Source organism: Idiotropiscis lumnitzeri, chromosome 2, assembly GCF_059441095.1.
Source record: "Idiotropiscis lumnitzeri isolate Australia: NSW breed Sydney's pygmy pipehorse chromosome 2, RoL_Ilum_1.0, whole genome shotgun sequence".
NCBI classification, from domain to species: domain Eukaryota; kingdom Metazoa; phylum Chordata; class Actinopteri; order Syngnathiformes; family Syngnathidae; genus Idiotropiscis; species Idiotropiscis lumnitzeri.
Genome location: NC_142392.1, coordinates 24,286,397 through 24,311,952, shown reverse-complemented (window position 1 = coordinate 24,311,952; position 25,556 = coordinate 24,286,397). Strand labels below are relative to the sequence as shown.

Sequence of the window (25,556 nt, the reverse complement as noted above, 5' to 3'; positions counted from 1 at the left end):
CAAATTAGACTAAGATACACCATAATATTTTAAGAGTTCACTAAATTATTTTGGAACTGCAATGATGCTTAACTGCCAAAGGGTGTTAGTAATGAGTAACAAAGGAACACAAGACCTCCCACTGATACATCATCATTGACATTTGCATAAATTATCAAGAACTTTGACTTGTGGGGGAGATGCAAACCACCTGGGCCACAGGAACTTTATTACCAGGAACTAAATGTTCCTGGACTTGTAGGTAGAAAAGGGGGTTGTGACGTTCTCCCTTTTAAGCCCATAGTAAGCCAAAGATGCAGATGGATTCCTTGCAGCATGCGCTTGTTCACTGATAAGATCCGTGCAACCTTGGATGGATGCATTCAATGTATTTTAATTGTTTGGATGAGGTGAAACTATGCACACGTGCACAGAACAGTGCAGGGCCACCCGAGGTTCATTGACCGAGCCAGTAAAAAGTTAATAAATAAATAATACCAATACGTACTTGATTTTTTTTTAAAAAACTTAATATTTTGTGTTTTATTCACTAAAATTGATCAACCGCCATTTACCTTTTCGCGGCAGTGTGCACATTTTTAGTAAGAAATTGCTTGAACAAAATATAAAAACCAGAAAATGTAAAATGTTAAATAATCAGTTCAAATTTTATACTGGGAAAAACATGGAGTTCACCCCCCACTATTGGTTATTCTTTGGCAAACGTTTTCCGCACTGATTTCATTTGGCATCAACAAATGTTCAGCAACCCGGCAAGTAAAAGGCAATATTTAAAAAAAAAACGGCAATAACCTTGAACGATTTCCCCAAACAACTTAATGTTGTGATGCATATTTTTAACGATAGAAAGTCGTTCTTTACAAAGCAAATGAGAGTAAAACGTGTACAAACCTGCTTCGTTTTCTTCTTTTATTCCACAAAGTTCCTCTTTGTCCTTGGGTGTCGTTCTTTCGCACATTTTCAAATAATAATTCCAAAAAATCCGCACTTGATCTCTGCTTGGCGATGAGTCATGTGCCTCTTTTCGTTAGCGGCTAGCTAGCTAACAAGATAAGCTAAGAAGCTAAGCTAACTACGCCGAAAAGCATCAACGCGCGAAGATGAGGTTATCGGGACACAAAGACTTGATGAATTATATCGTAGTCCTTTAGAGTAGCACTGGACATTCTGTGAGAAATTTACAGTCAGTTCTACACTAAATCAGAAGAATTTAGCGGTGGGTGTTTTTGTTTCGGTGTGGACGGGTCGGTGGATGTGGTCGAGGCCCTTTTTTTTTTTTTTTTTTTTAACAAACTTTATTGAACATTTTGAATAGACAGTACAACAGTATCACAAGTTCACTTCAGGTATTAAACTAACATGTACATTGTCATCCTTAAATAGAATTCACAACGAAGGGTAATGAATGTAGAAAAAAATGTATAATATAAAATAAAATAAAATAAAAATACACAGTAAAACAGGAACAATGTCTCTGGATATATGTAATTAAGGCTTTTAAAGGAAAAAGGCATTCAAAAATGTCAATATCTTGTTGCTTTTCTTGTTGTTAATTAATTTTGTGGTCGAGGCCCTTCGGAAGCTGCGCGCTTGCTAATGACGTCATGATTCAAGTGCGTATTTTTCAAATATCTTTCTTTGCCTCTGTGTTTGGTTTTACCCATGGATGTTCTATTTTAATATATATTTTATATAATATTTAAATTCGGTTGATACAAAAAATAACAAAATAATTAAATTAACGCCACATTGGCAAGTCAGCTCTGACGTCACTTCCGCCTATGCCCGAGAAGCCGCTGCTGCTCCAGCAGGGGAACGTTTCCGTTTCTCCGACCGAATTTGCAACAATGCTGTGGTTCACTCGGGCTGCGAGATTGTATGAAATTTAATGTCTGCATATACTCGCAGTGCTTCTCAATTATTTCACGCCCGCCCCTACCAAGAGGAAAAAGATTCGCGCCCCCCAACACCAATTTTTTTTCTGCCTTTGTAGATTGAGATTAGATTGTCAATAAAATATCCCTTAACTAAGATAAATTGATAAGAAATATAATTTTGAGAACTATTATAGTGAGGATCTCGAAACTCAGTACTCTGTTGTGCAAATATTGATGACAGTATGGCAGTTGAAATGAGTACACACGACTGACTACGAACACGTCTTTTTTCCAAGACTGCCAACAACAACTGAAGGACAATCAGAAATTGGCGCCCACAACATTCACATGAATACGCCCCCACCCGGGATGCCTACTGGGTCAGAGGCATGGTCGTAATGTCCGCCACAATAGGACAAATATTTGTCATGTCATGTCATTATCCACACTGCTTATCCTGTACAGCAGGGGTGGCCAACCCGCGGCTCTCGAGCCGCATGCGGCTCTTTGGCTGATTTCATGCGGCTCTTTAAGCGATATTCTGGCGTAAGGCGTAAGTGTAAACCATGGTCAAACACACCGTAACAACCCCCCCTCAAGAGATTAATTTACCCGACCGCTAGATTCACGAGATCCACCAACTTCAGCAAATACCACACTATCGCCACATACAGCGCTGTACGGAGCCACCGTCCGACCGCAAACGCCACTATTAGCCACAAATAATGCTCAGAACTGCACCAAACTTCATCAATAGTACACACAGGGTCCCAGCACGTAGTCCGAGCCGTCAAACAGCTGCTAGTTTAGCCTGTTACCTGCACTCGGGGATCCACTCGTCGGGGCTTCAGGAGCTTTCACATGACAAGCTTAAAAAATGCTTGGCTGGCGCTGCCATTCATTTACACTAGGTGGCGCGCTGACCGGGTGAGCCAGTTTGAATTGAAAAGAAGAAGAAGAATAACGTCTGATGTGACGTCAAACGCGCGAGATTATTTGGGTTGTAAATAATTTGTTTCAAGTTCGCTCTCAAAATGGCAGGGAAAAAATGCACAGCCAAACGAAAATATGAAGAAGAGAACAGGACATTTTTAACAGAGTGGGAGAATTTATATTTTTTTGTTGAACGTAATGGCAAGCCATTCTGCCTTATATGTCAGGCATCATTGGCGCATTTCAAAGCTTCAAATCTTCAGCGTCACTTCAACTCAATCCATCCTTACATCGACCAGGAATTTCCAAAAGGGACTGAACTTCGCAAGCAGAGGTTGGTCACTTTGAAAAGCAGATGCAGTTTTTAAAAAAATTAACAAAACACTCAGAAACCATAACGCTTGCTTCATATCAACTGGCTTGGAACATCGCACAGGCTAAAAAGCCATACAGTGAAGGGGACTTCATAAAAAAATGCCTTAATGACGCTGTTGAAATCTTGTCTCCTGAAGACAACAAACTAAAACGAAGCATATCAGATGTCCAACTCTCGCGCCACACTGTTGAACGCAGAATATCGGACATTAACACTGCTATTGAATCACAGTTGCACTCTGACCTTCAAGCATGTGAGTATTTTAGTGTGGCATTGGATGAGACCTGTGACATACAAGACAAGCCTCAGTTAGCAATTTTTGCACGGTATGTGTCAAACGAATGTATGATCAAAGAAGAATTCCTTGATATTGTGCCATTAAAAGACAGAACCCGTGGCATAGATGTGAAAGAAACGATGATGGCTGCATTTGCAAAAGCGAACCTGCCCATAGCAAAACTAACTGCAATAGCCACGGATGGAGCGCCGGCCATGATCGGATCCGTGAACGGGCTTGTGGGGCTATGTAAAACTGATCAAACATTTCCCGACTTTTGAAATTTCCATTGCATCATCCACAGGGAGCAACTCGTGTCTAAATCATTGAATTCAGACAACGTCATGAAGCCTGTGATGGAAATCGTGAACTACATCCGCACACACGCGTTTAACCACAGGCAATTCAGGAGTCTCATCGCTGAGCTGGACCAAGGGCTTCCAGGTGACCTGCCGCTGCACTGCACTGTGAGGTGGCTGTCAAAAGGCAAAGTGCTCTCTCGCTTCTTTGAGCTTTTGGATGCCGCAAAACTGTTCATGGAAGAGAAGGGCAAGGACTATCCCGAGCTCTCGGACCTCGAGTGGATTATGGATCTGGCATTTTTGGTCGACATGCTGTGTCACTTGGACAGACTGAACCTGACCCTGCAAGGCAAGTTAAAAATGCTGCCTGACCTCGTGCAATGTGTGTTTGCGTTTATCAACAAACTGAAACTGTTCAAGACGCAAATTCAAAAGAAAGATTTAACGCATTTTCCCACTCTGCTAAAAGCCAGTGAACATGTCACCAGTGCCGCCCTGAAAAAGAAAAGAGACAGATATGCAACGCTGATTGAAAACTTGCACGAAAGCTTTGTGACCCGGTTCCGTGATCTACAACTGAAAAGACCACAGATTACGTTCCTTGTCGACCCATTTAATGCGGAGATGGACTGTTTGAAAATCCCGCTCGTCACAGATGAGGCTGCGGCGGAGTTGGAGATGATCGATCTTTGTGAGGAGGATCAACTGAAAGCTGTTTTCAGGGAAGGGACCATTGAGTTCTGGAAACGTGTGCCAATGGAAAAATACCCCAACATCAAACGGGCTGTGCTAAAGATCCTGTCGATGTTTTGGTCAACGTACGTCTGCGAGTCTGTGTTTTCCACCCTGAAACATGTGAAATCAAAGCATCGATCTGTTTTGACTGACACTCATGTGAAAGAGTTGCTTCGAGTGGCAACAACGGAATACAAGCCAGATTTGAGGAGGATTGTTCAGGACAAGGAATGCCAGAAGTCCCACTAAGCAGCATAGTAAGAGAAAAATGTCATTGAAAATTGTGATATTTTTGTTTGTGGACTTGCTTGAACTGAGAGTTTATGTGTGTGTGAGACAGTGCACACAATGTTAACTGTTGAAAAAAATAACTGTCATTATCTTGCTGTGGGTCATTTTCAATAAATCTGGCTGAGCAGAGGCCTGTGTGTGTCTCTCTCTGTGTGTGCGCGCACACACACATGATGCATGGAATGATGTTCATGTGTGCCCATGTATGATGTGGCTCTTTGCAGTAACACAGTAAAAAAAGTGGCTCTTAGTCTCTGACTGGTTGGCCACCCCTGTTATATACAAAGAAAGCTTTTACAACAGTCTGGGAATTGAAATAGATATAGATATAAAATTTGGTGGGTCTACGTTAATTACAATATCTTATTCAAGTGCCTGATACAAGCTTCACAAACAAGTTTAAAAAGGTGATTGAGTGCAATTAATGGTTACCAGACGAACAAGTGTGACTGCACATAGACGAGAATGCAAGTCAGTAAATAAAGACACACAAGCTTGCAGCATCACGTTACCTGCGTGACTTCTTAAGATAGAAGACAGAACATTACACGGTACCAGGTCGCGGGTCAAGAAAAGGACTGACGCGAGATGGACTCCGTAAGGCCACCAGAAGCGCTAAAAATGAAGGGAAATCTGGACGCGAGTTGGCGGGCTTTCAAGCAACAATTCCTGCTCTACCTTGCCGACGTGGGAGTCGGAAACAGAGCGGACGAAAGAAAAATAGCCCTTTTGCGAACCAATGCCGGAGCCGAGGCCATCGAGGTATTCAATGAACCCGAAGATAAAGACAAGTTTGAAAAGGTCCTGTGGATTTAATTAATAATAATAATAATATTCCCTTTATTAGTCCCACAATGGGGAAATTCGAGATTCGAACCCAGGCCTCCTGGGGAGACTGGGTCCTGAACGCGGCGCCTTGTAGATACACTTGCAAAGACATTTTCAAGTCGGACCTTTCAAGAGAAGCTATATCGTCCAACACTCACTCAGTGGTGCGTAAGTGTGTTTCTGGATATTATTTGTCCAGCCGTGGTGTCATAAATGATGATATTTTGATGGGGATTTACTCAAGTAGGACTTCACTGAAGGCACCTTAAATTACTTCCATACCCTGGAAGGTCACTGACCTGGCGAGAGAATTGCCCCCACCATAAACAATGCTCAGGCCTATTTTCTCTCAGGGCAGTTTCTGGTTACATCGGAACTTCAGAACCAAGACTGGTCACTTCTGTGAGCTCCAGTCCCTTCATAGTTTCAAAAAGAGAATTACTTCCCAGATCTATATTAGGCCATTTAAAAATACAAGACTTTTTTTTTTCATTTATTTCAATGTATATTTAAGCTTGCTTATGTAATAATACAATATTTATTCAATTGTTTTAGTATGTAAAATTATCAACAATTTGAACCTTTTTATTTCACACTTGAATATTTCTGAACATATTTGTTCTTTTGAAAATGTGTGCAATTTAAATTATTCCATCCATCCAGCCATTTTCTGCCGCTCATCCAGGGTCGGGTTATTGAATTAATTTTTTAGTATTTTTTATAATTCAATATTTATTTCAAGATCAGGACTCTTCTCAATTAGTTCAATATTTATAAAATGTTTCTATATTTGTTAATTGAATTAAGTCTGTAGGTGGTTTCCAATTTTACATTTTAATATTTTCCTATTTCATTATATAAGCAATCCAAAGTATAAAAAATATAATACAGCATGAAAAAAAATATTTGGTATATTTGACAAAATGATAGTTTTTTCCAAAGTGAGATTCTGCTTAGCAACTAACCCCAAACACTTGATAGAGCTCAACCCATTAAGTGTATTTTGCAGAAATTTATTCAGAAAGCATAATATTAAATGTGAGGGGATATTTGAAGAGTTTGAGTTATGTTCAATGGACCATACATATACGAGCCAGCCAAACACAGCGAGAAAACCAGCGCTGACTCCAGTCGCCATCAAGTTGCCAACTCCTGACATTCCAAAACCTTTGAGAGAAACTGAGACTATTTGCGTTTCTCTGTCTGGTTCTTTTTATAGTTAAACTTCGAGTTCTGTTTTTCACCTTTTCACACAGCGTAATGAAGGCCAGTTGAGCAAGTGGAACAAGTGATTTTATTGATGATTGTGGAAGGCACCGATTTCATAAGCACCGTTTCTTCTCACACCTTTTCCATTAGGTACGATTAAAAAGACAACTGAAAAGCATAACGTTAACAAATGTTATTCCAGGCAAAGGCAATTAATTTTATTGACATGTTTGATGTAAACACAAAAAAAAATCATCACCACTCAGACACAATGGTTATTCTGGCGCTGATCCCATTGGCTTAATGTCGATAAAAGAGCTTTGCAAAATTAAATTTTTCATATTTTATTCAAAATCACATTTACATCTTACCACAAAGAGTCAGTTGCTTCAGTTTTTTGTTGTCTTTTTTTTAAGCTTCAAGGATCGCTGCAATTCTCACCAGCACAATCGTGTCTCTCAGCAAGACGTTGAGTGAAGAATTTTTTAGCACAAACGCTGCAACTAAATGGCATGTCTCCACTGTGTGTTCTTGTGTGGCTTTGTGAACTTGACTTTACAGAGAAGCTTTTGCCACAAACTGAGCAGGAAAAAGGTTTTTCTGCACTGTGTGTTCTTGTGTGGGTTGTTAAATTTGACTTTACAGAGAAGCTTTTGCCACAAACTGAGCAGGAAAAAGGTTTTTCTCCAGTGTGTAATCGTGTATGTGTTTTTAAATTCCACTTAAAAGAAAAGCTTTTGCCACAAACTGAGCAGGAAAAGGGTTTTTCTCCACCGTGCGTTCTTGTGTGGCTTCGTAAATGCGACTTTAGAGAGAAACTCCTGGCACAAACTGAGCAGGAAAAAGGTTTTTCTCCACTGTGCGTTCTTGTGTGGCTTCGTAAATGTGACTTTAGAGAGAAACTCCTGCCACACACTGAGCAAGAAAAAGGTTTTTCTCCAGTGTGTGTTCTTGTGTGGCAAGTTAAATTTGACTTTACAGAGAAGCGTCTACCACAAACTGAGCAGGAAAAAGGTTTTTCTCCACTGTGTGTTTTTGTGTGTTTTGTTAAACTTGACTTTTGAGAGAAGCATTTTCCACAAACTGAGCAAGAAAAAGATTTTTCTCCACTGTGTGTTATTGTGTGTTCTGTTAAACTTGACTTTTGAGAGAAGCATTTTCCACAAACTGAGCAAGAAAAAGGTTTTTCTCCAGTGTGCGTTCTTGTGTGTTTTGTTAACGTTGCATTTTGAGAGAAGCTTTTGCCGCAAACTGAGCAGGAAAAGGGTTTTTCACCACTGTGTGTTCTTGCGTGCCTTACTAAATGAGACTTTTGAGAGAAGCTTTTGTCACAAACTGAGCATGAGAAAGGCTTCTCTCCACTGTGTGTTCTTGCGTGCCTTACTAAATGAGACTTTTGAGAGAAGCTTTTGCCACAAACTGAGCAAGAAAAAGGTTTTTCTCCACTGTGCATTCTTGTGTGGATTGTTAAATCAAACTTTTGATAGAAGCTTTTGCCACAAACCGAGCAGGAAAAAGGTTTTTCACCACTGTGTGTTTTTCTGTGCCCTTTTAAAGACAGCTTTGAAGAGAATGAGTCAGTGTGACATGCCCTTTCACCTTTGGCTTGCCCATCATCATCATCATCATCATCATTAGTATCATCATCATTGTCATGGGCGTCTGATAATGTGTCCTCATTATGTACTTGTGATGGTCCCCAGTGGTCTTCATCACCTTCTGTTGTCACGTAATGACTTGAACTGCTGCTTGTAGGCTCCGCCCCTCTCTTGTCCTCACTCTCATCCTTGTTTTCATCTTCAGTCTTTATAGGGAGAACGTTCACTGGTGACTTGTTGATCTCCTCCTCCTCCTCCTCCTCCTCCTTTTTGATGTGAGTCAAGTCTGGCTCCTCTTTTACATAAAGGAGATCGTTTTCACTGACGTCTGCAGGACACAGAAAGACAAATTTGGTTTGGTCAAGTCAAACCTCATGCAGCGACTTTGTCTTATATTGTTTCTACCGTGCTACCTTGACTTGTGCCTGCCGCATACGGAGCAATGCGTGGACCCCAACTTGGACCGGACCATGGGGGCATTTCACAAAATTACGTCCTACGATGTAAACCTCCCTTTAGCAGCACAACTGTGATAAACGAGCATTTAAAAAGGAAGCACGTTGCGGCTGATGCACGATTTGATTCCTGACATAGTCACAGACGTTTTTGGAATATGTATTCGAATTCAACTAAGATACACCATAATATTTTAAGAGTTCACTGAATTATTTTGGAACTGCAATGATGCTTAACGGGTATAAGGGTGTCAGTAATGAGTAACAAAGTAACACAAGACCTCCCACTGATACGTCATGATTGTCATTTGGATAAATTACCAGGAACTATGAGTTGCGGGGGAGATGCAAACCACCTGGGCCACAGGAACTTTATTACCAGGAACTAAATGTTCCTGGACTTGTTGGTAGAAAAGGGGGTTGTGGCGTACTCCCTTTTTAAGCCCATAGTAAGCCAAAGATGCAGATGCATTCCTTGCAGCATGCGCTTGTTCACTGATGAGATCCGTGCAACCCTGGATGGATGCATTCAATGTATTTTAAATGTTTGGATGAGGTGAAACAATGCACCTGTGCACAAAACAGTGCAGGGCCACCCGAGGTTCATTGACTCTCACCCAACCAAGCCAGTAAAAAGTTCATAAATAAATAAGACCAATCCGTGCTTAATTAAAAAAAAAAAAAACTTAATATTTTGTGTTTTATTCACTAAAATTGATCAACCGCCATTGACGTTTTCGCGGCAGTGTGCACATTTTTAGAGTCAGGCGGAATTCCTTCCGTAAGGAATTGCTTGAACAAAATATAAAAACCAGAAAATGTTATTTTGTTATTTTAAATGTAAATTTTATACTGGGAAAAACATGGAGTTCACCCCCCACTATTGGTTATTCTTTGGCATATATTTTCTGCACTGATTACATTTGACATAAACAATTGCTCAGCAGACCTGCAAGTAAAAGGCAATATTTAAAAATAAAACGGCAATAACCTTGAACGCATTTCCCCAAACAACTTAATGTTGTGATGCATATTTCCAATGAAAGAAAGTCGTTCTTTACAAAGCAAATGAGAGTAAGACGTGTACAAACCTGCTTTGTGTAGCACAACACGAGGCTGGTTGCAAACTTCGTCCAGCAGTTGATGATGTTGCTCGTTCTCTTCTTTTATTCCACAAAGTTCCTCTTTGTACTTGGGTGTCGTTCTTTCACACATTTTCAAACGCCAATCTCAACAAATCCGCACTTGATCTCTGCTTGGCGATAACTCGTGAGTTTCTCTTTGTTCAACGAGACGAATGAAAGATGGCGTCGTCTTTTCAGAGTCGCACTGAAAGAATTTCCTCCGAGAAAATGGCAGTCTGTTCGGCACGAAAACCGAAGAACAGGACACACCCCGCTGTGATTTTCAAATGATAATTCCATTTGGCGATGAGTCATGTGCCTCTTTTCGTTAGCGGCTAGCTAGCTAACAAGCTAATCTAACTACGCCGAAAAGCATCAACACGCGAAGATGAGGTTATCGGGACACAAATACTTAATGAATTATGTCGTAGTCCTTTAGAGTAGCACTGGACATCCTTTGAGAAAATTACAGTCAGTTCCACATAAATCAGAAGAATTTAGCGGTGGGTGTTTTTGTTCCGGTGTGGACGGCTCGGTGGACGTGGTCGAGGTCCTTCGGAAGCTGCGCGCTTGCTAATGACGTCATGCTTTAAGCACGTATTTTTCAAATATCTTTCTTTGCCTCTGTGTTTGTTTTTACCCCTGGCTGTTCTGTTTCAATATATATTCTATGTAATATTTTAATTCGGTTGATAAAAAAATGTAACAAAATAATTAAAATAACGCCACAAAAGCGAGTCAGCTCCGACGTCACTTCCGCCTATGCCCCGAGAAGCCGCTGCTGGAACAGCAGTGGGAAGGTTACGTTTCTCCTACCGAACTTGCAACAATGCTGCTGTTCAATCGGGCTGCAAGATTGTATGGATATAATGTCTGCATATACTCGCAGTGCCTCTCAATTATTTCACGCCCGCCCCTACCAAGAAGAAAAAGATTCGCGCCCCCCCACCGCCAATTTTTTTCTGTCTTTGTATATTGAGATTAGATTGTCAATAAAATATCACTTAACTAACCTACATTGATAAGAAATATAATTTCGAGAACTATTATAGAGAGGATCTCGAAGCTCAGTACTCTGTTGTGCAAATATTGATGAGATGACAAATATTTGTCATGTCATGTCATTATCCACACCACTTATCCTGAACAGGGTCGCGGGAGGGTGCTGGGGCTTTTCCCAGCTGACTTGGGGCGAAAGGCGCACTCCACCCTGAACTGGTCGCCAGCCAGTCACAGGGCAGACAAAGACACCGTCACTGAGAGGGAACTGAACCCACGCTGCCTGCACACAACTCAGGCGAGTGTACCACTACACCATCAGTGACATGATAAATATTTACTAATACGTTTTTTTACCAAAAACTTTATTAACATTAACAAACACAGTTATTAATACGTACATAATATAGAAAAGACAAAAAGAAGAGCCAGGGGGATTTTAAACAAAAATTCTATATGAATAACATAAAGCAACAGCTTTAGTATTGTTGGAGTAGAGTCACCGTGGAAATGAGAAGTATTTAGTAAATCAACTTTTAAAAGCCAAACTTACGCCAATGCGTGTTCGGTTTTTGTACTCAAGAAGAAAAGGGTCAAATAAAGACTCAACAACTGATTAGAGTTCCGATATTTAGTTTCTTCCATTTCTGGAGTTCAGGAAATAGTACAAAGACAGATATCTGGGTGGCTTTTTCTTAATCTCACGAGAAACTGCACTCGGGCGAGCACAGTCAAAAAATGTGCACCATCTTTCAGCCCAGCTTCAGTTTTTATAGGAGTTTTTTATGTCAAGAGTAATGTAGGTTGAATCAGTTGAATCGGTCGTCCTCGCTCCTTCCCACGGCACGGGTCCACGTCCAAGGGAAGGTCCTCCCCAGGTTAGTCATCGTCTGGATAGTTGATTCCTGTCTGGTCCCCAAGACTGGCACGCCAAGGCTGGCCTTCTCCGGCGGGCAGTCTCTCCGTCTCTCTCCAGCTGGCATTGCTCTGGAATCTTGTCGGTGTGCATGTGTGCGTGTGTATGGGCACATGTATATGCAGGTATACGTGTATGTGCAGGTGTAAGGGTGTGTCTGTGTTTATGCATGCGTATGTGCATGTGCTCCGATCTCCAATTGTTATGTCTTTCGGAATGTGTTTTTTTTATAGCGTCTGTGTGAGTCCTCCAGTGCCCAATTTGGTATGTTTGCATCTCTACAGCCAATGTGGAGAATGTGCTTCGTCGTATTTGTCCATGAAGTGCTGTGAATGTGAATGCAAGTCATGGAAATGCTATGTGTGCAAATTTGTTCTCACTACCCAAAATTTCAATAAAGTTCACACATTTAAACTAAGTACTATAAATTTGGCATATGAGAAAAATATAATAAATCAGAAAACAGGACTACAATCCCAGTTATTCTTGTGACCCGTGCTTCTACTTTCATCTGATAAATGCTTTTTGTTTCATCAATGTTTAACATATTCCGTAAATATGAACCTGCTAAATTAAATAATTGACCTTCTGTCCTGTAAGTGTTTAAAATAATGCCAGCAATCATAATACAATCCTTCATTTATTGCAGTCGTCTTATCATTGCAGTTGTCAGGGTCGCCGGTCGGCGAGGAGGAGGTGGACCCAGAATGCGAGGAAGCTGGAGAAGGTGTAACTTAAGCAATTTATTAGGGGACCAAAATAATGACAGACAACGGGGCAGGGTGCAAAATAAGAAAGACGAACTTAACGTGGCAAACTGGATCACAAGAGTGAGGAGCAAGGACAGGGACAAATGCTAGGGGGCGAGAGCGGGGGCGAGGACAAGAGCGGGGGCGAGGACAAGAGCGGGGGCGAGAAACAAGAGCGGGGGCGAGGACAAGAGCGGGGGCGAGATCAGAGAGCGGTCGTGACAGTCCGTAACGGAGCAATGCACTGACAATGAGTTGTCGGAGTGAGGTGTTCATATAGTCCAGTAATTAGGGGAGCAGATGGGCATCAGGTGTGTGAGGGTAACGGGGAACAGGTGCGTGGCTGGTGGGGAACGAGTGCTGGAGGGAACGTCCCACTCAGCTGACTAAATAAACAGAATGAGCACATGGCAGGAAGGTGAAGAAAATAATAACAAAAACACTGACATGACCGACACGGGTTATGACAGCAGTATTTTTTATCATTGCAGCATTTTATTAATTTTCCCTCTGTACCATAGACAGACATTCGGAGTGTTTCCTTACACTTGTAAATGTTGTGGGATGTAAGTGTGTATATACACATGGGGATTTGTGTGTTTACGTATATACTGTGTATATTCGCATAGGTTTGCTTTTTCTGAATGTCTGCTGCTAATGTTATACATTAACGGCCACATTGCACCGCCGCCTCGGTGTGATCTATATGTTTGCTGCTGTCACACTGCAAATTTCCCCATTGTGTGACTATTAAAGGACATCTTTATCGTTATCTTTAAAAACCTTGTGTTGGTGCTTGCAAAATAATTTTCCATAAGATTAATTTCACTCCCGTCAGATAATCATCACAAGTCTCGAATCTTCTTACACAGCTGACATTTATTAATTTGTCACCGTCAAACTATAAAACATACAAAAAATATAAATATACAACTGCAATATACAATATTTACAAAGATAATGAAAAGAAAGCACAGCAACACCATCAAGTGTAAACATAGTTGTTAGCAGCAAAACATACCTCGATGACTGCACAATAATTCTGAGGGGAATGAGCTTCAAATGCTGGCAGAAAAGTCACTTCAGAAACTGACAATTAGAACGGAAAATATTAACCATTGCCACTATAGACACAAAACCAGCAGGATATTAACCTGTAATCTTACAGGGGAAAGTTTACCTTCTTATTCAGCCGACCAAACAGACTCAGCTTGTCAATCATGTCCGACGGCACTTGCCTTGCCACCTAAAGAGCGCATGAGTATGAACAGTGCAACTCTCAAACACGTCCCCGGAGCAACAAACAATATAATTACTTTCCTAATGTTCCATGTACAAACGATTCACAAATAGGAAAAGAAAACTTGCATGACAACTATACACAAATTATCAATAAAGTCAACTTGCCAATTGTTTGATGAATAATAAAATTATAATAAATTAAATGACATAATATTTTGGCAGTTAAAATTAAGATTGAACAAAATGGTGAAACAAAAATTTTAAAAGTAAATACTGTAACTATTAAACATTGAATACTAAATTATTCCTAAAACAGATCAATGAATCTTGAAATTAATAGTGAATTATTGTGGTTTAATAAATACTGAAACGAATAATGAAATATTACAGTACTTTAAATAAATACCGAAATCATTTTCAAACACAATAACAGTTAAGTAATAAAAGAGTGACATATTTTTATTTAAAATTCGCAATCACATCACAACCTGGTGAAAAACCCTGTAAAAAGGCAAATATGTTGACATAAAGTATCACTTTATCATGTCAACTGTTAATAATAGGGAAATACATTTGGAATACTATCCAACCAACAACATGGTGTCAGATGTGAAAACAAAACCAGCAACAAAAGTAAAATTCAATACATCTCTCAAGTTCATATTTGGGAACTAAAATGTTTCTTCATGTGCATCTTGGGTTTTTCTCTATGTTTAGAAGAAGATAACGATGATTTGCATCGCAAATGGTGACATCTGTCGGTGAGTTGGTGACAGTGCTCCACAAAGCCAGCAGCCAATCAAATCACAGCGGGGTGTGTCCTGTTCTTCCGTTTTCGTGCCGAACAGACTGCCATTTTCTCGGAGGAAATTCTTTCAGTGCGACTCTGAAAAGACGACGCCATCTTTCATTCGTCTCGTCGAACAAAGAGAAGCTCACGAGTTATCGCCAAGCAGAGATCAAGTGCGGATTTGTTGAGATTGGCGTTTGAAAATGTGTGAAAGAACGACACCCAAGTACAAAGAGGAACATTGTGGAATAAAAGAAGAGAACGAGCAACATCATCAACTGCTGGTCGAAGTTTGCAACCAGCCTCGTGTTGTGCCACTCAAAGCAGGTTTGTACACGTCTTACTCTCATTTGCTTTGTAAAGAACGACTTTCTATCGTTAAAAATATGCATCACAACATTAGGTTGTTTGGGGAAATCGTTCAAGGTTATTGCCGTTTTATTTTTAAATATTGCCTTTTACTTGCCGGTTTGCTGAACATTTGTTTATGCCAAATGAAATCAGTGCAGAAAATGGATGCCAAAGAATAACCATTAGTGGGGGGTAAACTCCGTGTTTTTTTTCCCAGTTTAAAATTTGAACTGATTATTTAACATTTTACATATTCCAGTTTTTATACGTTGTGAAAGAAATTAAGTTTGTCATGTCTCAAAACTATGCTGACAGATGTAGTGTATTTTTATATCCACTGTTGGAGTTGAGCCACCGAGAAAATGAGAAACATTTCGTAAATGAATCTTCAAAGCCAAACTTACTCCAATGCGTGTTCGTTTTTTGTACTCAAGAAGAAAAGGGTCAAATAAAGACTCAACAACAACTGATTACAGTTGCGATATTTTAGTTTCTTCGATTTCTGGAGTTCAGGAAATAGTACAAAGACAGATATCTGGGTGGCTTTTTCTTAATCTGACGAGAAACTGTACTCAGACGAGTCCAATCGAAAAATGGCGCGCTGATCTCAGCCCAGCCTCACATTTTCTAGGAGGTTTTCTATGTCAAGGGTCATGTAGGTTGAATCGGTCGTCCTTTCTCCTTCCCCCGGCCCGGTCCACATTCCACGTCCAAGGCTGACCTTCTCAGGCAGTCTCTCCGTCTCTCCTGCTCACATTCCCCTGTAATCTCGTCAGTGTACAGATTGTGTGGTCTATGTTTTCACAGATCAAATTGTTATGTTTTTGGTGTTCTTGATAGTGTCCCTGTGACGTCCTCCCCGGCCCAACTTGATATGTTTGTATCTTCGATGGCCTATGTGGAGAATGTGTTTAGTCGTATTTGTCCATGAAGTGCTATCTGGTTTGTCATCAGTTTGACCTGAGCAGACTGAATCTGTTTATTCTGAATGAGAGTGTGGGTCATGAAAATACTCTGTGTGCAATTTTGAGGTCTTACATTTAAACTAAGTCATATCAATTTAACATATGAATGCATCAGTGAACACCATGACTACAATCCCAGTCAATCTTATCGATGCACTGTACTTCTACATACATTTGAAAAATGCTTTTTGTTTAATCAATGTTTAACATATTCAGTAACTATGAACCTGCTAAATTAAATAATTGACCTTCTGTCCCGGAAGTGTTTAAAATAATGCAAGCAATCATAATACAATCCTTCAATATTCATGTCAGGTGTGGCCATTCCCTATAACAGGGGTCTCAAACTCGCGGGCCATTTGCGGCCCGCGCGATGTTAGTTTGCGGCCCCCGCCTTATTATGAAAGTTTAATGTTCGTGCGGCCCGCGAATTTGATATGACTGGCACTTTACAGTGTTTTGTGCGGAGCTGAACGAACCTACCACATCTTCAGCTTTAAAACGAGGGTAGGATTGTAATTTTTTTCCCGATGTTTTAGTAGGGGTTTGATTGATGAATGTTCGGATTTTGTGGCGTCTGAAAATTACTTCCGGTTTTTATTTAGTGAGCAGGCTGGTTGAAAACTTTATCGAAATATAAACTGAGTTTTTATTATTTACTTTTGTTCGTGGCTCAGCTATGCGAAAGGAAGCGCTGCCAGGTCTCTAGCAGCAAGATGTAGGCATGAGAAGCCATGTTCAGAAGATCAGTTCATGTTCAATGTTCCACTCATGTTCATGACAATTTGTTTTGAAACAATTTCTGATACTGCTTATGATCAATTACAGCATCAATAAGAGTGACTAGTAGCGAGACTGATGCCCAATCGCCAGGCTACAATGGGTTAAGCTGTCTGTTATGTCCAATCAGACAAGCGTGAGCCCTTGAGTAGACACTGCTTATAATCAATTACAGTATCAAATAATATAATAGTCACAACTCATGATCAATTGCTATGACTTATTATTAACTTCAGGATCGCGGATCGTCGGCGACTTACATGGACAACAAACACTTCACTGCGTTAAACAAGCGGCACATTTTATTTAACCCACAGTATAAAGTGTACAAGCAAGCAACAATTGTATTTCAGCTCATAGATTACATGCAATACATAAATCTCATTACCGTGTGCTGGAAGGACGGAGAGCCCCGGCGTCCTCAGTAATGCGAGCAAAAAATACGATGCTGGGCGTCCGCGCGTAGAACCCTCAGCCGACTCCACTTACGTTTTGCCTTCGTCACATTCTTATAGCCAATATTTCACCCCAACCCCTCCCGTTCGAGTGCGCTTTGATGGTTCGCATGGCCCTTCGCACAACTTTGGCCTCTGCCAATCCTCACTCCCTTTTCGTTATCGACTGCACCTTTTCACATGAGTCAGACATTCCTGGTGCTTAGGCCCTGTACGAATCCTTTCCAATTATTCCCGTTCTCATAACACATAGACACAGCCTGTGCAAATTCTCATAACACATAAACACAGACATCTACTAACGCGTGTATATAGGTATAAAATGGTTATTATGCAGCATTTATGTGGTAAAACAACATTAATAAACCATATTTCACTTCACAATTCATGTTCAGAAGAAGATTAAAGAACTGTGAAGACAGACATTTGACTCATTATTATTATTTATTACGGATTAATTTTCTTATTTATTTTCTTATTAATTGCTTATTTATTTTTAAATCCTATTTTGTGTTAAAAAATAAAAATAAAGACATTTGAGAAGATTAGATTTTTTTTATTTTTTTCTTGCGGAAAACCTGATGCGGCCCAGCCTCACCCAGAGTCTGCCTCTAGTGGCCCCCAGGTAAATTTAGTTTGAGACCCCTGCCCAATAAGAAGGGAACGTCGGCGAGAAGGGTACACCTTTCCCTTTTTTCTTTTTGGGGAGACTTCTTTTGACATCAGCATGTGACGAGAATAAAATCTCTTTCTAACCAAAATGGCTGTGTCAGAGAATTTTTTTCCATCACCAATTCTGCCATGCTCGGCGACCTGTCCGGAGGGAAGCTGAGCCAGACCCACACATCAACAACAAAATATACCTCATTTTTGGCATTTTGCTCCATTGAGGTTCTCAGGGTGCTGGGGCGCAGGCGTTCAACAGCCGGCCGGCTGAACTTTAGGTGAGATGCTTTTACTCACAATGGGTGTTGTGCGCCTGTGTCCAAGCGGTCGGGGCTTTTGGGGTCGTTAAAGAAAGCTTGTGCGTGTGGGTCTGCTGGCTGATTGGTCATGGAAAATGTCCCTGTGTTAGTTTCAATTATTGTTTAAACAAGAGGCCTCTATAAATGATTAAAAAAATTATGATGGGGACGAGTGTGGGAGAAATGTGCAGAAGATAAAGAAAAGAAAGGTCTAGTGGTTAAAGAGATGAGAAATAAGAAGTGTAAAACTATAGCTATAGACAACATAGTCGTGAATAAGCTCAGTTTGAGCACAGACCCTGGCCAGGGTGTAAATTTTAGCAGGAAAATTATGTGCTGAAAATAGAAAAAATGAAGAGAAGCGCGCGTCCACGTATCGTATTGGGCACTTTGTGGCATGGAACACAGTAAGGATCGAGACGTACCGTTGTGTGGAGAGCCTGGGGCTGAGCCGACAGTTTCGCTGGTACGTAGCAAGAATAATGCATTAAGTCTGGGCCGGTTCGACTCCGCTGTTCAGATACGTACACTGTGATTACTCGTGTTCTGGTAAAGACCACACAAAATCAAAAACCTGGCTACCATCTACTGTGGGACCAGGAAGTCAGGCAACCCCCAAGCAGGAGAAAAGGGGTGATAGTTATAAACCAGTGCCAGTCCCTCCTTTGTAGAAAGAATTGCCCCTTCTAAAAGCCAAATGTTATTGCATTAATATTCCGTTTTATCAGTTCAACTAACGCGTGTGCATCTTAGTGTGCATTGAAAGATGCAGCATAAAAAATAAGTTTAAAAATTTGGATAATAACTAAAGCAAAATTGGAATGAGAAAGATAATTGGCTACATAATCATTAGGGTGAAATTATTCTTCACTGCAAGAAGCGGTGATTTTAATAGAGAAATCTAAGATCATAAAAGGATGAATGCATGTTCCGTGGAATGTGATTTGTCAACACGGAAAAGCCCTGAGTGATGAAAACGTGAACATATGGTTCAGGAACAGGTCTCTTTGACGGCAAAAGTCTGACGATGGTAAACAATTGATAATTAGACCTCAATGAAGTGATTGTGCAGTTGAAAAAGTTCATATCTTGACTGTGAAAAGCTAAAGTGAGAAACTAGGATTAACTATTTGGCAAACACGAGAACGTATTCAGTCTCGAGGAAGACTGAATGCAGTAAAATTGCAATAAGAAGAACAACAAACCAGCCCAGTGTTTTACAATGTCCTGGAAACAAAAGTTTGGGATTGCCCCTGAGGGTGAAATTCCTCTCTCAACTCCTCCTTTTTGCCCCCGGCAGCAACTCATGAAACAGGGAAACTGATAAGAGATACAATTTTGTTGAAACAGAACATGCAAGGTTAAAGGTCATGTAAAACGAAAAAAAAAAATAATGTTCCATACTTCAGTTTGGCGACGGATGGACTACGGTAATTCAATTAATGGAACGACATTTTGAGATGGAAATGACAGGAATGTCATGAATTATCATCTTATGAGGGGACTTTTGAGATACAGTAAATTGATTTAAATTAAATTACAAATTTTTAGTCTACGCATAATCCACTTCAAAGAATACTGACTCATTGGTTGAGGAAAACGGGGTTATATTAGTTAGTGAAAAAAGAATAGCTAAATTATAATTGACGTGTTCATGGGGATTGAATATGAATCATAAACAGAAGACAAAACCAATTGGCATTGGCATTTGTAAAATATGATGAGGGATTAAGTTTGTGAGCTCTCTGGGAGACGGGGCGAGACGCGAATGGATTGAAGCTTCCGCCAGTGACCCGTCCAATAGTGTCACCACCACACAGCTGTGCCGGGTGGCCGTCCTCGAGGGCGTGCGCCTCCCAGTTACTGACATCAAGCGAAACAGTCCGTCAATGAGAAACTGCGAATCAGTATGAGTAGAACCCCCGTTTCTGCATCGATGAAAGAAAATATTGTATTGGATGTAGAAAAAGAATTGTTACACTCGCGGGTTCAGAGGGACAAGAGTGCTAATTCACCCGGAAAAGAAAAAAGAACATGGGAAAAATAAATAAAATAAAACAGGGGGAAGCAGTTAATGCAGCAGCCGACGCATGCAGCTCCCATTGCGTCTGCTCTTTCCGTTTCCGCTGCTCCTGGGCCAGGTTCTGGTGACGCAGTGCCACAGCATGCTTGTTGTCCGCACCGGCCGGTTAACAAGGTCACATAACAGAAGTAGGGGTGGTTATAGAGATGGGTTGTGAGTGGGACGTGCTTTTGCTGTGGGGTCACTGGGTGATGAGCGGTCCAAACCGAGCCACTTCCTGAAATGTGTCAGCCTGTGGTCCAGCGCCATGCCTGTCACAAAGAGCTCCTCTAGCACGGGGGCGCCACCGCTACCCCCTCCTCCGACAACGCTTCTGTGGCTTCCAAACGCACACTTGATGCCTCAACCCGATTGGGACCCCATTCCACGATAGGGGTGCCCGCGGAGCCTCAGCATTCAGGGACCGACAGGTCTTGGCATTCCGGTGACAATTGATGGACAACAGTTTTTGATGGTGGAACAAGATATTCCACGCTTTGCAAGTTCCTTCTGCATATCCCAATGAGCAACAACACTGTCACGTTTGTGGGACTCTTGAGATTGGCCGAGTCACTGCCATGGACCGAACCCGCACCTGTGAAACACTGGAATTCGAGTGGGACTGAATTTCCAGATGGGACTGAATTTGACTGTGCACTTCCGCCGGGGGAAGCATATGTTGTCCTCCGTTCCAGTCGACTGGGCAGCTCTGAGACCAGGGTCTCCATCCTCCCGCAGCTGGTACGTCCTGTTCCTGCTCTGGTCTGCGCGGTGTAGCCGCCTCCACCCTTTCAAACCACCAATTGGTCCTTTGCATTGAACACTGAGTTCTGATGATTTGGTTTGTCAGGATGCATTCACCCAATTTCGAGGGTCAGAAGTGCATCTTGCATTAGGATTATGTATTTGTGATGTCTACCGGTGCTGCCCCGCATGTGTGCCTTGCCCCAGAGCAGAGGAAACGCTATGAATTGTCTCTGTTCGCTGAGCCACAAATCACATTAACTATCGGTGCGCATCATCATACTAAAGATTTAGGCCCATTGGTGAAGACGGTTGGCAGAGTTAATTTTTGATGTCGAATACTCCGTCACAAGAAGGGTGTGGTGTTTCAGCACCCATGACGAATTCCTCTGTTATGGAACATTTTCCGAATTTCACGACACGTTGGTAGACAGTGAATGGGTCACTCTGAAGCGAAAGCTCTGTTTGCGTCTCTGCCAGAGGGGTTGTGGACCCGGGGTCTGACTGATGTTGTGCTCTGCTCCACAGCTTCTGCAATTTGTTTTTGCTATATCTGCAAATGTTTTTATATTATTGTGAATGAAATTAAGTTTGTCATGTCATCATGTTTCAAAACTATGCTTACGGGTTAATAGAAGGTCACAAAAACATGGACCTCTTAAACAGGAAAACGTGAGTTCAGCGGTAACAGAGTTGTGTCTATGCTGGCAGTTTAGCCGGAAGCCACAAAAACAGATGCACGTCTTGAACCGTGTTTGACAGGAAACCGTTCGCGTTTAACAGAAGTTTGACCCAAACATGTGTTGTAAGCTGAAACCATTCGAACAACAGGAAGAGTGTGGATGGGTGTGATCAAGTCAAAGTGTTCATGTTTTTCCGTTCTTTATGAGTTTGCATATTCAAAATGCTTTGCTGTGCTTCAATAAAAGGCCGCACAGGAGCGGGAAAGCTTTTCTCTTTGCCGGACTGCTCCTCGCAAGTGACAAAGACAATCTTGGCTGGATGATTCATTTGTGCAGGCTTGTCTCGTTTTTGACAAAAACTCTGACATATTATGTTCAAGCAATTCCTTATGGAATGATTCAACCTAACTACAAAATGTGCACACTGCGGCAAAATGATCAATGGCGGGTGATGAATTTTAGTGGATAAACCACAAAGGATTAAGTTTTTTTAAGAAATCAAGTACGTATTGGTCTTATTTATGAAATTTTTACTGGCTCGGTCAATGAACCTCCGGTGGCCCTGCACTGTTTTGTGCACATGTGCGTAGTTTCACCCCATCCAAACATTTAAAATACATTGAATGCATCCATCCAGAGTTGCACGGATCTCATCAGTGAACAAGCGCATGCTGCAAGGAATGCATCTGCATCTTTGGCTTACTATGGGCTGTCAAGGGAGAATCGCCCCAATGTGGAGGAGCGTCTCACTCCTCGGCAAGTAGGAATTTGGACACGGACTCCAAACGGCAAGTTTCCGGCCAGGAGAGATGGAACCCCAGTGAACAAGTCTGATCTCTGAACCTCCAATTCTCCCCGGGCCTTTTATTGAGAATCATAAGTCACGTCGACATGTGCCGACACATTACAATTAATACAGAAATCAATACAAGTACATACGACCGATTCAAAGGTACCTAAATTGTCAAGGGCATGTTTATCCTTGGTCTGGCTGGTGTTTGTCCGGTCCACATCCGCCTCCCCTCATGTGTATTTAGAGTGGAGTTTGTTCGGTTGCCCTGACCTAAGTGGTCGCCTTAACCTAAGTGTGGTGATGTTTTTGTTAGTTCCCAGATTTGTTAGTTAATGAATGAACCAAGGTTAGTAACAATATTCCATATTATAGTGTTGTGTGGTGTTAGTCTTTATTCTTTTGTAATGTTGAATGATGTTTAGACTTTGTGTGATATTAGACTGTGTGTGACATTAGGTTGTGTGTGACATTAGGTTTATTTCTGATTACATTCGATAACATGATTACTCTTATAATATTCTTCACATGGGCTTAAAAAGGGAGAACGTCACAACCCCCTTTTCCACCAACAAGTCCAGGAACATTTAGTTCCTGGTAATAAAGTTCCTGTGGCCCAGGTGGTTTGCATCTCGACTGCAACTCATAGTTCTTGATAATGTATGCAAAAGACAATGATGACGGAACAGTGGGATGTCTTGTGTTACTTTGTTACTCATTACTGACACCCTATGACTGTTATACATCATTGCGGTTACAAAATAATTCAGTGAACTCATAATATTTTGGTGTATCTTTGTCGAATTTGAATACATATTGGATAACTTTAAAATATACAGTCATTATTCAAATATGTCTGAAAGTCAGAGTGAAAGTGTTGTTGCTTAATGCTTATGTATAAGAACTTTTACTCTTCAAACGTAATTTTGTTTTAAAATTTATTTCAAAACAGAAATTTTATAAAAATAAAAAGGGTAATGTCGGAACTTACTCGCAGGATAAGTATCATTTTGGGTAAAAAAAAAAACCCAAACGTAAATCATACAATAAATCACGACTCTGATTCCAGCGCCACTTTAATTCTTTTAGGGATCCAGATTATAATGGAAGCAAAAAGTACCCACGATGAAACTATCTATAAATGCAAAATGAAATACTTGTAAACATATTTCGCTTGAAGGATTCCTATTTTGTCAATGACATTATGTTGCGATGTCCCCCAGTGGTCTCCATCAATATGTTAGGGTCCCACAACAGGTGTTCCATCAGACGCACACAATAGCCTGTGTGTGTCAGGAATGAAATCGGCATCAGCCGCAACGTGCTTCCTATTTAAATGCTCGTTTATCACAGCTGTGCTGCTAAGAAAGGGAGGTTGCAGCACAACTGTGATAGCAGCTAAAGGGAGGTTTACATCGTAGGATGTAATTTTGTGAAATGCCCCCATGGTCCGGTCCAAATCGGGGTCGCACGCATTGATTCGTGTTCGGCAGGCACAAATCAAGGTAGCACGGTAGAAACAATATAAGACAAAGTCGCCACCTGAGGTTTGACTTGACCAAACCAAATTTGTCTTTTTGTGTCCTGCAGACGTCAGACAAAATGATCTCTGTTCTGTGAAAGAGGAGCCAGACTTGACTCACATCAAAAAGGAGGAGGAGGAGATCAACAAGTCACCAGTGAACGTTGTCCATATAAAGACTGATGTTGAAAACAAGGATCAGCGTGAGGACAAGAGAGGGGCGGAGCCTCCAAGCAGCAGCTCAAGTCATCACGTGACAACAGAAGGTGATGAAGACCAATGGGGGCCATCACAAGCACAAAATGAGGACACATTATCAGACGCTCATGACGATGATGATGATAATGGGCAAGCTAAAGGTGAAAGGGCATGTCACACTGAATCATTAACTTCAAAGCTGTCTTTAAAACTGGGCACAAGAACACACAGTGGAGAAAAAACATTTTCTTGCTCGGTTTGTGGCAAAAGCTTCCTGCATAAGTCAACGTTAACAATGCACACAAGAACACACAGTGGAGAAAAACCTTTTTCTTGCTCGGTTTGTGGAAAATGCTTCTTTCAAAAGGCAGGTTTAACATATCACACAAGAAAGCACAGTGGAGAAAAACCTTTTTCATGCTCAGTTTGTGGCAAGAGTTTCTCTGACAAGTCTAATTTAACACGCCACACAAGAACACACAGTGGTGAAAAACCTTTTTCTTGCTCGGTTTGTGGAAAATGCTTCTTTCAAAAGGCAGGTTTAACATATCACACAAGAAAGCACAGTGGAGAAAAACCTTTTTCATGCTCAGTTTGTGGCAAGAGTTTCTCTGACAAGTCTAATTTAACACGCCACACAAGAACACACAGTGGTGAAAAACCTTTTTCCTGCTCAGTTTGTGGCAAAAGCTTTAATGTAAAGTCAATTTTAACAGTTCACACAAGAACACACACTGGAGAAAAACCTTTTTCCTGCTCAGTTTGTGCCAAGAGTTTCTCTCAAAAGTCGCATTTACGAAACCACACAAGAACACACAGTGGGGACAAGCCATTCAGTTGCAGCGTTTGTTCTAAAATATTTGTCACTAAACAGGGAGCTGAGAGACACGATTGTGCTGGCGAGAATTGCAGCGATCCTTGAAGATTAAAAAAAGAAAAAAAAATGAAAGAACCGACTCTTTGTGGTAAGATGTAAATGTGATTTTCAATAAAATATGATGAAATTGAATTTTGCAAAGCTCTTTTATTGACACAAGGCCAATGTGATTAGTGTCAGAATAAGCATCATGTCTGAGTGATGATTTGTTTTGGTGTTTACATCAAACATGGAAATAAAATTTATTGCCTTTGCCTGGAATAACATTTTTTAACATTATGCTTTTCAGTTGTCTTTTTAATCATACCTAATGGAAAAAGTGTGAGAAGAAACAGTGCTTATGAAATCGTTGCCTTCCACAATCATCAATAAAATCACTTGTTCCACTTGCTCAACTCGCCTTCATTACGCTGTGTGAAAAGGTGAAAAACTGATGTAGAAGTTGAACTATAAAAAACAAGGA

The 25,556-nt window shown here is 41.0% G+C and overlaps 1 protein-coding gene and 1 long non-coding RNA gene across 2 annotated transcripts; one reads left to right on the top strand and one right to left on the bottom strand.

The window, feature by feature from the left end:
- Positions 1 to 3,807: 3,807 nt before the first annotated feature.
- On the top strand, positions 3,808 to 4,749 carry LOC148342052 (general transcription factor II-I repeat domain-containing protein 2A-like). The gene has a single exon (XM_088288052.1). It carries the CDS (start codon positions 3,808 to 3,810, stop codon positions 4,747 to 4,749), a length of 942 nt encoding a protein of 313 aa, XP_088144178.1.
- An 8,779-nt stretch (positions 4,750 to 13,528) lies between these two features.
- LOC148342051 (uncharacterized) lies at positions 13,529 to 13,913 on the bottom strand. The gene is made up of 2 exons (XR_015842339.1): positions 13,850 to 13,913; positions 13,529 to 13,758 (listed from the first exon to the last, which is right to left on the bottom strand). It is a non-coding gene; the product is annotated as an uncharacterized LOC148342051 (long non-coding RNA).
- Between the last annotated feature and the right edge of the window lie 11,643 nt (positions 13,914 to 25,556).